Consider the following 15,312-nt stretch of genomic DNA (forward strand, 5'->3'; position numbering starts at 1 on the left):
AAATTAATAACTAGTTGCACAGAGATATAATAGTAGTTGTAACAAGACTAATCAGTCCTCCATCTTCAGGCCTCAGCAATATGAGAGTGCCCCACAGAGAAAAGTTCCTTGTAACTGTATGCTCTCCATATATCAGAAATCATAGCCAATATACTGCAAGGCCAGAACACAGCTGGAAAGAAAAAGTACAGAATAACTCATTCTGTCTTTTTCCTTTCATTTTTAGTTAGTAAAGTCAAACATAAATCATGAGATGAAAACTGTAAGCATCAACTTCAGAAAGAGAGAAGTCTTGCTGTGCAGTTTTCAGCTGACCCTGGTCACCTTTCTAATGCTGGCATGCTCATATTAAATACTAAATGCAAGCATGCCACATGCCATGTAGTACTCCAGAACTAAATAAATGTCATATATCATTTTGAACTGGAAAAATTTTACACCCATTTTGTACTTTTGGAAAGGACTGTATATACCAAACCAATAGCAAATGAAGTCCTGTACCTTTGGGACAACTGGTTTATGCAGGTCTTGTTGCTCACAGATTGTGTTACAAATTGCATAGGGATTCTGCTAGCTTGTTTGTTTGTTTCTTTTTAGCTGAGCTACTTCAACTGGGAGAAGGAGAGACATAAGCTCACATATTGTTTCCCTGATCTCTGTGAAATCACATGCTATTTCTCTGTACTCAAAATGAGAATGGGTTTACACTGAAGCAGAGACAGAAGTGTATCCAGATGATTCTTAGCCCAATTTCTTTGAGCATCTTCTCTTAGAAGATACAGTCCAACTTCAGCCAAACCACTTTCTGTTTCTAAAAACAGATGCACTGGAAATCCATCTGTCTTGCTGGATGCAGTTGATATATGCTATTCTGCTTTCCAGCATCACTTTGAATGCTGCTGATGGATGACCCATACTTGATTTGTACTTGATTTTCATTTAATTTATTATGAACCTTATAATAAAGCTCTCTGGTGTTCACTAAATTACATGGAATTGATATCCAGCCACATAAACTGCTAACATGCAATGAGACAGTTATTTAGGGCTAATCTCTGCCAAGAGATCAACATATTCAAGAATAGAATAATTTATATATGGACTATTTGGAAGTAGCTCCCTGAGTATAAAGCAGTCTATCTTATGGAATAGTGAACTTCTCTGAAAGAGTTGGGTCAGAAATATGTATTTCTGATCAGAATTCCCTGAAATGAGTCCTGCCTTAAACATATCTTACAGTTTATGTCTCTCCAGACAAAACTACCATATCAGTGCAAAATTTATTTCATGCACCAGACACTGGCTTTTCTTGAATAAATACTGTATACAAGATGCATAATTGTTTTAGCGAGTCAGGAGCTCTATGACTACTTCTAATTTAATTTGTCTTCCAATTAATGTAGTGCTAAAAATGCAGAAACATTCTCTGTATTTGTGGGATGTCTGACGGGAGTTTATTTTCCAGTGCAATGGACAAACATCCTGAGTCTCCATGTGCTTATTTTTTTCAGAGAATGTGATCATAGTATGCATTCATAGTGGCGTGGTTTAAACCCAGCCATAAATCAGAACCACGCAGTCTCTCTTCACTCCCCCCATTCCCCCCCAGCTCCCGGAGGGATGGGGAGGAGAATCCAAAGAATTTAACTCCCATGGGCTGAGATAAGAGCAGTCCAGTAACTAAGGTATAACACAAACCACTGATGCTACCACCAATAATCATAATGATAAGGGAAATAACAAGGGAAGAGAATACAACTGCTCACCACCAGCGAACTGATATCCTGCCTGACTGTGCAGTGAACTAGCCCTTCCAGGTAACTGCCCCCAGTTTATATAGTGGGCATGACGTGCTGTGGTATGGAATACCCCTTTGGCTAGCTTGGGTCAGGTGTCCTGTCTCTCCTTCCTCCCAGCTTCCCCTCCTCCCTGGCAGAGAATGAGACTCAGAAAGTCCTTGGTCAGAGTAAACATTACAAAGCAGCAACTAAAACCATCGGTGTTATCAGCGCTGTTCCCAGGCTGAAAGTCAAAAACACAGGAGTGCACCAGATACTAAGAAGGAGAAAAAATGACTGCTACTGCCGAACTCAGGACACATAGGAATCAGGGATACATGCTGACCTTCATTAAATGCTGTATAACTCATAATTGTTCTGGCTGCAGCTGATCTGAATTTGAGAAGGCAAATGATCTTATAGAGACAGCGGTATTCAGTGACTTCCAAATGAAATAGAAAGCATGGCTCCATTAGGCTTTTCAGTTAAGTCATGTTCAACTTAAACAGATATCTCAGATGCTTAGCTTCATTTTATTAAAATTTATAATTTAGATTATGTTACACCTGGGATGACTTTCTGAATGTATACAACAACACAGTCAATGCCAAGGGAAGCATTTAACCAAAATGAGGAAAAATAGAGGAAAGAGTACAATGTAAAAGCAAAGTATGCAGTAGTCAGTTTTAATGAGAGTTATCTTTTCTGCAGCTGTGGAATAATTTAGAATTTATTCTGGGTGATTCTAAAATTTCTACAGTTTTATGTTAGGAAAAATGCATTTCTGAGAATGTTTTTCTTCTTTTTTGAAAAACTGTTTTAAAAATAGACAGAATATTTTAGATATTCAGTTTTCTGATATAAAAAAAATGCACCAGTGCATCATACAGAGGATGTATATGAAAGGACATACGAAAATTAAGTGACTGCTTCAAAGTATTCTAGTAGCTTCAGTTTAAACTTTTTAGATGAGATCTGCTTCTATGAGGGCCAGATTTAAAGAGATGCATGAAAAAGACAAGAATAAATGGTCTCAAATGGCAGCAAAAGAGACTGGGGAAACACTGGGTTGGGGTCAGGGTCAACTTAGAGAGTGATAAAATAATAGAGTCCTGGCGGGGGCTTGGGCTCTAATTCTTTTTCATTTTTTTTTTTTAATGACTGTCAGTACAGTACAATTCCAGAGGCTGGACAAGGCAAATTCCTGTTAGCCCTTAAAATTCTACAACTTTGCAATTTTGAGTCAAAGAATTCTTTGAAAAATATTTTTAGTCAGTGTTTTTTTTGTTTTTTTTTTTTTTGACAGCTATATTTTAAGTCTTCTTTCCCAAAGGAATTCTTTTGTTTTGCTATTGACTTGCATATACCATGTTTTCTAGGGTTTATTCAACTTCAGTGATCCCTCTTCTGAAACTTGAAGCATAGAGTCTATATGTATTTAACTCTTAGCAGAGCTAGGTGCATCTCAATGATAATCACTAAAACATTGTTGTAGTTCAAGATAATTATTATATTAAAATCTTGACCTGACATTTATACTATATTTACAAAAATATGAAGTAGTGATGTGGGATAGGACAGATTTCAAAGCTGTATGCACAGAACAAGTTTCACCAATGTATGTCATCAGAATGAGGAATGACTCCCTGCAAAATGTGCAGTTCTTCAAAATGTCTCTGAATTTATTCTGGGTCATTGAAAGCTGTCCCAATACAAAAGTTAAAAAAACCCAACACAGACAGTCTGCTAACCTTCCCTGCCTGCAGAACTTTGATGAGAGGAGTATCTCAAAAGCTGTCATACCTAGTTAAGTGTCAGGTTGTAATATGCCAAATGTTTGGTTCTTTCACTTGATTTTTGTTGTTTGGGTATTTTTTTAATGAGAAGCTTTGAAATGCCTAATGCTGATGACACTTCAAAGTCGCTATTACTAAGCAACTACTAAACACGTTAATTAACATCTTGCTGAGAAGAAGGATCGGCATTATTCTGACATCACAAACTTAATACTGTTAGAGCTTTCACATAACTTAGCATGTTTAGCTTAAGAGCATGTCTTCATACTGCTAGATTCCACAGGCTTACATACCTATGATGTCATCTACCTGGACTTGTGCAAAGTGTTCGACACTGTCCTGCATGACATACTTGTCTCTGAACTGGAGAGACATAAACTTGATGGGTGTATCACCGAGTGGATAAAGAATTGACTGGATGGACACACACACAGAGTTGTGGTCAACATCTTGATGTCCAGCTGGAGACAAGTAACGAGTGGTGTCCCTCAGGGGTCAGAATTGGGACTGGTCTTATTCAACATCTTTGTCAGTGACATGGACAGGGGGATTGAGTGCACCCTCAGCAAGTTTGCCAATGACACCGAGCTGTGTGGTTTGGTTGATACACGGCAGGGAAGGGATGCCCTCCAGAGGGACCTTGACACACTTGTCAGGGGGGCTGATACCAACCTTATGGAGTTTAACCATGACAAGTGCAAGGTCCTGCACCTGGGTTGGGGCAATCCCAGGCACAGCTACAGGTTGGGCAGAGAAGAGATTCAGAGCAGCCCTTCAGAGAAGGACTTGGGGGTGTTGGTTGATGAGAAAATGAACATGAGCCAGCTTCAGTGTGCACTTGCAGCCCAGAAAGCCAACCATATCCTAGGCTGCATCAAAAGGAGCGTGACCAGCAGATCGAAGGAGGTGATCCTGCCCCTCTATTCTGCTCTTGTGAGACCCCACTTGGAGTATTGTATGCAGTTCTGGTGTCCTCAACATAAAAAGGACATGGAACTGTTGGAGCAAGTCCAGAGAATGGCCATGAGAATGATCAGGGGGATGGAGCACCTATCATATGATGACAGGCTGAGAAAGTTGGGGCTGTTCTGCCTGGAGAAGAGAAGGCTGCGTGGAGACCTCATAGCAGCCTTCTAGTATCTGAAGGGGGCCTACAAGGATGCTGGAGAGGGACTCTTCATTAGGAACTGTAGTGACAGGACAAGGGGTAATGGGTTTAAACTTCAACAGTGGAAGTTTAGATTAGATATAAGAAAGAAGTTCTTTACTGTGAGGGTGGTGAGGCACTGGAATAGGCCCAAAGAAGTGATAAATACTCCCTCCCTTGCAGTGTTCAAGGCCAGGTTGGACACAGACTTGTGTGACATGGTTTAACGTGAGGTGTCCCTGCTTGTGGCAGGGGGGTTGGAACTAGATGATCTTGAGGTCCTTTCCAACTCTAACCATTCTATAATTCTGTGATTCATAGCCTACCAGTTATAGGGACTATAGCATAGTTTTAAAAGTCACTTTGGGTACTTTGAATATTGCATCAAATAATTCTTTCGTATTTTCCCTACATTCATCAGAACAAGGCACTCCATTACTTTTAATGAGGATAACAGTTGCGTTAAATCTATTATTGAGCAAAAAGCCCTAAATCCTGGGCTTTGTTTTGTAGCTTTTCATGCTGTGCTTGCCAGAGTCTTAACTAACATACTGTAAGACCTCTTAGCAAGGATACAATCAAAATGGATTTGTGAAAAACGTAGTTGAAGTTCAGTTCTTCCTGTAGTCATATGCAGCATGTTACATCTGCATGTATACTTTTTTAAAATTTGAAGAAACTTCCTATGTAGAAATGACAGAACTACCAAAAAGATCATGGTGGAAAGCCACAGCAAAGAGGGTGTTTGTTAGGGTGTCACAGGTAATGTAATGTATTGAAGATGCTACATGAAGCCATAGTTGAGCATAGACAGTAGACCAGAATCCTAATACTGAATGGGTAGGATATTACATGCAGCTCATACCAATATGTTATTCACTGGAGGGTGAATGTATGTTTTAGTATTTTGATAAATTCAAAGAGAATTCTTTGTGTTACTGCAGCAGTATTTTTGATCCATCCATTGCTTGGCAGTGTAGGAAAGATTACACTTGGATTTTACTTTGACAGTGAAATACCAGATAGCAAGTGATGGTTAATGTGTGACATGGATAAAGAACGGTGTGTTATCACTTGGATACACAACTAAATTGTTAAAATACAGTGATTTGTGGCTCAACTGCAAGTTAGTCTTTACTGCAATAACAGTTCAGAATAGAACCTGAAAAAAGCATAGCAAACCTTTTTCTTGCAATTTGATGTTCATATTTCAAATTATGAGTGCTGGGGACAAAGGAAAAGAGTGAGAGCTTTGTCCAAAAGAGGAGCTACAGAATGCTACAGAATGACACATGCTGTTAGTGACTGGCAGTGTCAGCAGGAAACAGTGCAAAGCTACAAAACAATCAGAGAAGATGCAGAAAAAATATACTGAAATTATAAGTGCTGCAAATAATGAGAAGAAAATACTCCTTCAAAAGTGAAGTCACACAAAACTCTGCCAGCATGGAAAGTCAAGCTCACAGACCATGGCCGGCAGATTGCAAAACAGGAATCAAAATGTCACTGCTTTAGGTTTGTGGGATTTCTAGAGGTATAATAATGGGAAAAATCTTGATCCTGGTTCTGTTGCCGGGAGGTGGAAGACATATCGTGAAATACTGTTGGGATCCTATATAGGGTTTAGATGGATGTGTACAGCTTGGCTGTGCAGGATCCTTTCACTGAGGGAGCAGTGGAGCCTACATTGTGGAGAAGGTGGATACTGGGAAGCAGAAGCATACTCATCTTGCTATCTACCTACAGGCTGCCTTCCTCATATGCAGTAAGACTGAAAAAAGTGGTGAACTCTGCTCCAGACATCAGTCCTGCTGCATTAAATTTCTGTGGAAGAGCTCGCTACTGGCAAAGACCTCTCCTCCCCTGGGAACCCTTGGCCAGACCTTGCTGTTTGCTTTGAATACAGAACTCAGGTTTTCTCTGTAAAACACTGCAAATGCATCAGAGGGACTTTCCTCAGAGAGAAGAAAACCCAAGGAATGTCTGAAGGAGGAATTTTGAATTTGAAGCATACTGAAAATGCTGAAGAAAATAAGATGGGAATCACTGTTACCTCCAGCCACTCTCATGTTGTATATATAAGTATATATATATTTAATTCCAGAATTCTCCTGTGCTCTGAGAAGGCTGTATTCATGGCTGAATCTCAATTACATTCTGAAATTAATTTCTAGGTAGTATTAGGATGTGATTTGAACCTTATCTGGTTCCCAGCTGGGGGAAAAGAAAGTGTTTCAGAATCTCTTTTCCTTCTTCTGTAGTGCTCTTTTTGTTTAGCTCTGCTCGGTTTTAGACTTTCTTGGTTTTGCAGACAATCTCAAAATACTGGTCTGGAGCTCTTTACGGTTTTTTTTTTTGGGTTTTTTTTTAGCCTATCTAGCAAAACTTCAGTGTTAGTACTTTTCCAGTTGAGACCACAGACACAATCTGCTTCAAATACTTTTTTAAGTCCTTCCATGTGAAGGGAAGCATTCAACTTTTTTTGTTTGTTTTACTCTGCAGGATATTCTAATCACTTGGCAGCCTGTGGAAATTGATCTTTCCTCTGTCATATAAATTGACAGACAGCTGGGTGAAAGAGTTTTAGTGGGCCATCATGCTCTGAATGCATCCTCTGATGACTGCCCTTACAGTGCTTCTTGAGTAGGCCCATTAATGTTTTCAACAGAAGAGGAGAAAATATGGACTGTCTTACCCAACGGTGTCTGGAATGCTAGCTGTGCTAATAATGGTAGCAAAAAGTCTCAAAGAAAAACTTGATCTTTTTTTGTTTCATGCCTGTCTATCCTTTAAACCTGGCAGACCTGGGCCACTCAAAGCCCTGAAGTGACCAAACTAGATCTATGGGTACCTGCTGTCTTTGATTGCTGTCTCACTTTTAATTACTGTAACTCTGGTGTTGTGTTTTCATTCTTTGTTCTTTTTCATTCCTGAGGAATAAAACAGATGTCTTGTCACAGTCATCTACCCCTTATGTATACTTTCTTATGTAATTTGCACAAAACAGACCATGGTTGCCTACCAGATTAGTTTATCCATAGTGAAGTGTCATTTTCATGGTGGAAGAGAATATGGGGATTGACCTTCAATCAAAAAACTGATGAGCTATTTAGAGAATGCAATAAGTAACACAAAATAAACACCTAAATGAAGTGAGGCTTTCCAGGCATCGCACTTGTTTTTCTGTTTGTTTTGACAAGTAAGGTGCATTAAACGTTATATTTCATATTGTTTTACTTTTTTGAACTCCCTGGAACATTCAGAGCTCTCTTCATCATATATTGCCAGTGAATATAAAAGCAAAGCAAATATTATCTGGACTCTCATGGAAATTCTTCTAAGATATTAAAATGAAAGAGCAACACTCTTTTGACACATTTAAGGATTAATATGTAAACAAATTCCAGTGTCTCGTTTGTTCTTTTTGTCTCCACTGGGCCTGTCTTTGCTCCTGAAATTTCCACACCATTTTGGAAGGTTACCAGCTCACACAGAAACATGTTCACCTTAGAGATCTAAGTGGAGAAGGGATAAATCAAGACCTAATCTTTCCAGCACAGCAAGTCTGAATTTAAATAAAAAGCACAGAGTGATACAGACTAAACAATCTATAGAATTACTAAGCTGTTTGAAAAGAAGTCATATTTTTGGCATGCAAATGACCACTTTATAAAGAAAAATATTCACTGCACACCAAAGAGTGTATTAAGAGAGGAAGGAAGTGGTAATACAGGCATCCGTATTGCATAAAGACAGAAGATGGAGAGGAGTTTAGATGACAAGAAGAATTTCCTGACTATTAAAGACTAGCTGTGCTGAGTTTAGCAGTGTTGGAAGTCTCCCAGTCTTGGTGCTCAATGCACAGAAATCTTCTGTTCATTTAAATAGCAAATATCAGTGCTTTATGTTTTTCTGGACTGTTGCACTAGTGTTCTTCAAACCTATGCTGTAAAGACCACACATGCAACTGAGCTATTAGGACTGCCTGCTGAGACTGCCAACCTAAATGTTTTGTGTTTGTTTCTGTACAGTTGCTCACATGAAAGGGCCATCTATCCTTGTCAGCTGGTCTAAAACAACCATTAACAATCATTGTCTATCAATGAGATAAACATTACTATTGAATATATGGTTGGTATAAGTTATTTGTAAGACACATTTTCACTATGAGAAAAATGGAACAATCCCCCTTGATTCTTCAGGCATCCTTCAGTGAGTTTCTGTTATAAGATAACTTAGCATCAACCTCCTAGCAAATCCAAAACTCCTAGCAAAACTAAGACTCTTGTGTTTTAATCCACAGCAATCTTTGCTTAGGCACACAGATTTGTTTGTATCAGGTTCATACATGGTTGAGGTCTGCAGGAAAGAAATTAAGAGACACTGTCAAATTGTTCGGAAAAAACTTGTTGGGCTCCTTTATAGTGCTCCAAGTAGGTTAATTGGGCAGTTGGAAACTGAGTACTTTTGTCGGCTTGCTTTATTTCCTTTATGTATGTTGGTTAGCATTGTATAACCAGTCTGAAACAAGATACTGAATTTAACACTCTTCTGTTCTTGTTTTAATGAGTAGCTCTGGGCAAGGTAGAAGCTCACCCTTTGGACTAGAAATGCACCCTAACAGCACGCTAGTGCTTAAATCAGACTTCAAGGCTCAATAGACATTGGCTTCAGATTTCCTTAGCTTTTTTGTTCTGCTTTCTTTAGTGGTTATTTGGTTTGTTGTGGTTTGCTGGGTTTTTTTTAAGCAGAACTATGAAAGATGCTGTCCTGCTTCAACCTCTCTGTTTTCCATAGGTGTATGAGCTAGGCTTTCCAGTGACTTTTTACTCTTGATTGGCATAACAGTCTCTTGTCTGCAGTGAGCTGCTAATGAAGCAACAAGGGATTAGGAAGAAAAGCTGGCAAATATCCACATGCTGCATCAATTGAACTGGAGGAACTCTTCTGTCAGTCTCTTATTTGAAGGCCGTAGATAAGTTTCCTAATCATATTTATGATAAAGTTAACTTAATACAGTGTTCACAGCTAAAGTCTGAAAGAAGCGTGGCAGTTTTCCAATAATGCGTTGCAAAAAAAGGTAGCAAAAAGCAGAATGTATTTCTAATTATTAATTATATGTCTAATTATTAATTATATGTCTTCTTCCTTTGCTATCTGTACGAAATTTTTACGATGTTGTGTCATGAAATTCTCACCCTCTGTCCATAGCTATGGGTTCAAAAATATCAGCATCTACTTGCTGTGTATAACAGAAACTTTGTAGCACAGGGAGAACAGATGCTGCAATATTTCAGAATATTAGGGGCTGTATTAGAGCCAGCAACATCTCTTGTGAGTAAAGTTGAATTTACAAACAAGTAAAGCTAGCATTATTGCTTGAGAGGGTTAACAGTTTGATGTTCTCCAAAAGTCAACAGTGAATAGATATGGCAGTATAATGTTAAGACTGGCCTTGAAGGTGATGGCAAATAGTTTGTGTATGAGGAAGTGCATCCATTAGAAATGTAAAGAGAAGGCTGAGATAGTTGAAGTGGTAAGCCAGAATGGTGGTTTTGCAGCAGCATCCTGAGTGGATAAAAACCAGCAAGACAGCACTTGACAAAGACAGAAAGAGAAGGTCATAGTATTTGAGCAACAAAACCATGAAAGTCTAAATTAAAAGTTTTGTCATCTGTCATGGAATAAATATTGAATCTTAGAGCTGTTGCACTGAAGGCATCAGATATACCCTAGATTTGAAGGTATAGTGGGAGAAATAACTTAAGACACGATACCCAGGTTAAATGGCTGCAGGACTGACATTGCTAGGAAAGTTTAAATGAAACTACTTTTGTCACTCACAAGTGTTAGCTCACATGCTTACACTTTGGCACAATAACAGTTTCTTAAACAACATTGAATATAATGGAGGTGAGGGTCATGTACTAACAGCCTTAGGAAAGCATGGTGAAACAAGCTGTCGGGAGCCTGCTACCACCTGCGGCATCCCCACAGCTGTGTGAGGCACTGAACATGAGCTATTTGAGGCCATGTGTATTCAGAAAAAAATAAATACCATGAAACACCATCCCTTGACATACTGTGACTATCTCAACATTTGAAATGAAGCTTGCTGCATTAGTTTCTCATTGCTGAAAATGCATAGGACTTTTACAAATGACAGTTAATAAATCTCTTGTAATTCTATGTGACAGGACTTTCTCTGTAGTTTGGAAAATGATCAGGATGTTTCCTCAATTGAAAACACTTGAAAATTCAAGTGAGAAAAACCCTTGCTGATAAACAGGTAGCATAAACAAATCATGAGAACAGTTGGGCTTCATCTGTGGAATTACAACAGCCAAGAATTTTTCAGCTTCAGTTTCCTCAGAGAGTTTTAAAATATGCTTGTAATTTTAAGATGTTGAACCTTTTTGAAGATTTTTCTTTATTTTTAATGAGATTTAAAGACCTTCAGTAAAGGAGTCATTGGAATGGGGGTTTTCCATATGATAAGAAAATTTCTGTCTTCTAATGACATATAGTTCAAGGTCACAGTTAGTATGATACCTGTATCCATTTCCAGAAATATACACTGCCAGATTCAGGGAGCTGTATTTTCACTGCATGGAAAGAGATAAACTTGAAATATAATTCCATTTTATAGGCTCCAGAATACCCAGAAGGATATCAGAAGAATATTTAGAATAATGGACATATTGACAGATTCTGCTGCTTCTCACATTTATAACAACCCAAAACTTCTGAAAAGTGAGCTTATGATACAATCCATATCTTCAGGTATAATTTTCAACCAGGACTACATTTCAGTTGGCTGGTGAGGATGTTTTATGTCAAACTCTTTGAAAAGCCTACTTATGCAGTACATAACTTTTTCTGTTTAATCAGTTATGTAAAAGCACAGGATTTATATATTGCCATCTAAATATGCACCAAGTGTGAAGAGTCAGGACTTCTGCTTCATGACTTCATCTTGCCTCCACAACCTGCCTTCACAACCAGAGACATTTTGGGTAAGATACAACCTTCATGCCAGCCCACAAAATTGTCGCTTCCTGTTGACACAGGGCTGAAGTGCCTCCTTATGGTGTCATCAGGCATATCACTAGTATGGCTTCTTGGGGGGGACTGGGAAGTATTATTCTTCTGATATGATGTAAGCATCATAATGTCTGAACTGAGGTAACTCCATGAGTTGTGACAAGTGAAAAGCATTGGACAAATTTTGGGATGTAAACTTAGAGAAAAGTTGTGAAGAGGTAGAAATATGGCACTGTAATATCAGATTGCTGTGTTTTTTACTTTTTTTTTTACCAGTGCTAGATCTGGGAAAGATTCTATGGAAACCAAGCCGTGCTAGCACAATGCCTAGAGGGAAGATGCACTATGTATTATAAGATTTAAAATTTATAATGGCTGAATGAATCATAGCATTTTGTATCTTTTCTTAGGATTCATTAAATATTTACTAAGAAAATAGGTTAAATGAAAACTAAAAGACAAAAGTTTGTATCTTTTTGCTGGTTTTGCTCAATGATTTGATGGGCTAGAAGATTTGCCAGGTTTTATATGTTAAAAAAAGTACAGGATTTTTTTTTTTATTTTGTTCATTTCTTTTGCAAGTAGTAAATTTAAGAGACAGAAAAAGGGAGACATAAGTGTAATGACAGCTGCTGAGTTAATAATGTATTTGCACTTATGATATATCAAGATTTTGTAGCCCATTTTTCCTTTAGAAATAAGAGTGATTTACCCCCTTTTAAGATTAAAAACATATAAACTTATTTTATATAGACACAGAATATTTTAATGATTTTATTGGATGTTAGAATATTTATTCAAAGCTGTTCTTATTAAAGATAGGAGAAAACAGTATTTATCTTGGTAATAATTTGCAGGGACATTGCTTCTAAAACTATCTTAGACGGACCTACCTTTATATTATGATTTTTAACCTCATCATATACATGTTGAAAAGTATTATTTAGGTTGTTCTCAGTCAAAATTGAGAAACTGTTGGTTCTGTTAGAAGCTCTGTTCTCAGACATTATGTGTGATTTGGGACTCTCTCTGGTGCTATTCCATTTTGGCTTTCTCATGCTTTTCATAGCTGTCCTGTTTGCACCCAGCTCTGCCAGTTAGCTCTGCCACTAACCACCTGGTTAGTGATAGCTTTCCCCCAGATTTGTTAGTGCAGCAGTGCATGTGTGCATCCCAGATGCACAGTCATCAAGATTAGCTCAGATCACTAATCTGAGCTTCTTGAAAAATCAAACTGATTTTTACTCATGCAGGCCAGGCTCCTTCTGTATTCCAATAGGTACCTATTTTCTATCTGCCAGCCCCCTTACTCCCACTTCATTCCACTGTTTTCAGTAATACTCATCATAATGCAAGTATACCTGGGGGACCAAGAAGTTGCTGCCAGTTCTCACATGACACTATGATTGTATTTGAATCTTATCTAAGGAAAGAAAGAAAGAAAACTGAGCCCTTGGCAGTAATTGATTTCAACTGTGTGAGGGACAATACTCTACCAGACAGGATTAAATTTGTTGCAATTATTCCTCTGCTCATTTTGCTGCAATAGAAGCACTGTGTTTCTAATGTAAATTCCTTCTTAGATGCTAAATTATGAAGGGATTTAGAGAGTAAATCCTTAGCTGTGAATAGAGTTGTGCATTGGGTGAGGCAATGCCAGTACTGCAAACCACTACGGATAGGCCAGTGGCTGTTACTGGTGTAAGATGTGTTGGACAGGGCTTTGAGCAACCTGGTCGAGTGGAAGGTGTCCCTGCCCGTGGCAGGGGGTTGGAACTAGGTGATCTTTAAGGTCCCTTCCAACCCAAACCGTTCTATGATTCTACGATTCAGTCTTGTGATTTGTATTCCTGTATTTCACCTCTCATATTTTCCATTAAAAATACTTTGTTTAGCAATTATTACTGAAGTGAGAAACTATCAAAAATATTGAGCTTGCTTTTTGTTCTCCTCAGTGTTTGAATTTTTGTTTTCCAGGTAAACCCACTGAATAAGCCTTTTTGAGACAGCATGGTTTGATTGTTCTAATCTTAATGCACTGCTGCATATAAAATGCTGTGTATTACTTATCACATGCAACAGTCTGTACCTCATAGTCCTGGGGCAGCTTTTTCACCCGGCGAAAGTAATGGACAAGTTGGCAACCCATCACCTGCCAAATCCTTATCTCAGCACAACTAGAGACCACCGCAGCTCGCCACGGTGATGGGCGGCTATGGCTGTGAACGCCCCTTCCTAACGGCAGGGATTCCACCCGATCCCGCCTGTGCTTCCCTGGCAGGGATGCGGCCAGCCCTGCGCGCCCGGCCGGTCCCCCGGTGCCCGGCGCCGTCCCGGTCCCCGTTTCCCAGGCAACGCGCTGCCGGCCCCGACGCCGCCTCCCGCCGCGGCCGGGCTGCGGAGCGGTTCCAGCCCGCTCAGCCCGCTGCCGGCGCTCCCGCGCGGCGTCTGTCCGGGGACGTTTCCGGGGTGACCTCGGACCGGCCCCTCGCTTCCCACATGGGTGGCGGGCCGGGCGGTCCCCGCGGGCTGGGGCTGATCAGCCAGCCCCGCCTGGCCTCCGCCCGGGCAGACAGGATGCGCTGCTCCCCTCCGCTCCCCTCCCGCTCGCCCCCTTACCTCGCAGGAGCCTTCTGCGCCTAGTTAAATGGTTTTGCAAAGAAAGCCAGGCAGAAGAGCACTTTTCTCAGTGGCGGTGGTCAGGCCATGACCTAACTCATCATGAACTTGGAGGGGCTCGAAATGATAGCAGTTTTGATCGTGATTGTGCTTTTTGTTAAAGTGTTGGAACAGTTTGGGCTGATTGAAGCAGGTTTAGAAGGTAAGGGAGTGCTTTTCAGTGGCTTGTCATTTCTGTGTTCTTGTCATCCTCTTGCAGCTAGGCAAAGGGCACCTGTAAACTGGGTGTAAGGCACTACCTGATCCACCTCGAGAGCGATGTGCACATCAGTGGCTGTGTGTGGTTGATGTTGAAGTTGAGGTGATTTGCTTTCACAAAAAAATAAACTGATATCCTGAATACTACAAGTACAAACATAGATGTTAATCAAAGATAAATGGCTCAAAATCTAAATCTCTTATTCCTGTTTTAAATCTGAAAATTTAAAGTAGTAGGGGTCAAAGCAGATTTCAAGGTGTTAACATGCAAATACAAGTTATATTGCCTTTAAATTGTCTTGCAATCTATCCAGAATTGTTTGGTAATCTATTCATGTTAACATCTGTACTGGAATTGTTATAATACCAAAATATATTCTTTACAGTATTTAAAAACCTGTTGAATATTTAATTTACTGCTAACATTATAAAATGTGTGTGAGGAAAAGGAACTACAATACTTGGATTCAAAATAAGTAACTAACATTCACTTGGGACAATCAAGTGCAACGTTTATTGATGGATGCTTTGTTTATCATAGATCACCACTTCTTAGCAATACTGTTTCTGTATAAAGCAGTAACAATAAAAAAATAGCAATCTTACTTTACTTTAAATGTGCTTTTTATACCTCATTTCTGAAAGTGCTGTTATGAGAAGTTAGTCTCAA

General features: G+C 39.3%; 1 protein-coding gene across 3 annotated transcripts in view; it reads left to right on the forward strand.

The window, feature by feature from the left end:
* Positions 1 to 15,312, forward strand: part of KCNIP4 (potassium voltage-gated channel interacting protein 4) — a 437,792-nt gene that overhangs the window by 211,898 nt on the left and 210,582 nt on the right. Inside the window, exon 1 of one of the 3 annotated variants that reach the window (XM_065699772.1) lies at positions 14,258 to 14,586. The exons of the other annotated variants lie outside the window; for them this stretch is intronic. Coding sequence (XP_065555844.1) covers positions 14,487 to 14,586 — 100 coding nt within the window. The 5' untranslated portion in view covers positions 14,258 to 14,486. Of the gene's footprint in view, positions 1 to 14,257; positions 14,587 to 15,312 lie in introns of those variants that run through there. 3 annotated transcript variants of the gene reach the window in all.

Source organism: Lathamus discolor, chromosome 1 (assembly GCF_037157495.1).
Source record: "Lathamus discolor isolate bLatDis1 chromosome 1, bLatDis1.hap1, whole genome shotgun sequence".
Classification (NCBI taxonomy): domain Eukaryota; kingdom Metazoa; phylum Chordata; class Aves; order Psittaciformes; family Psittacidae; genus Lathamus; species Lathamus discolor.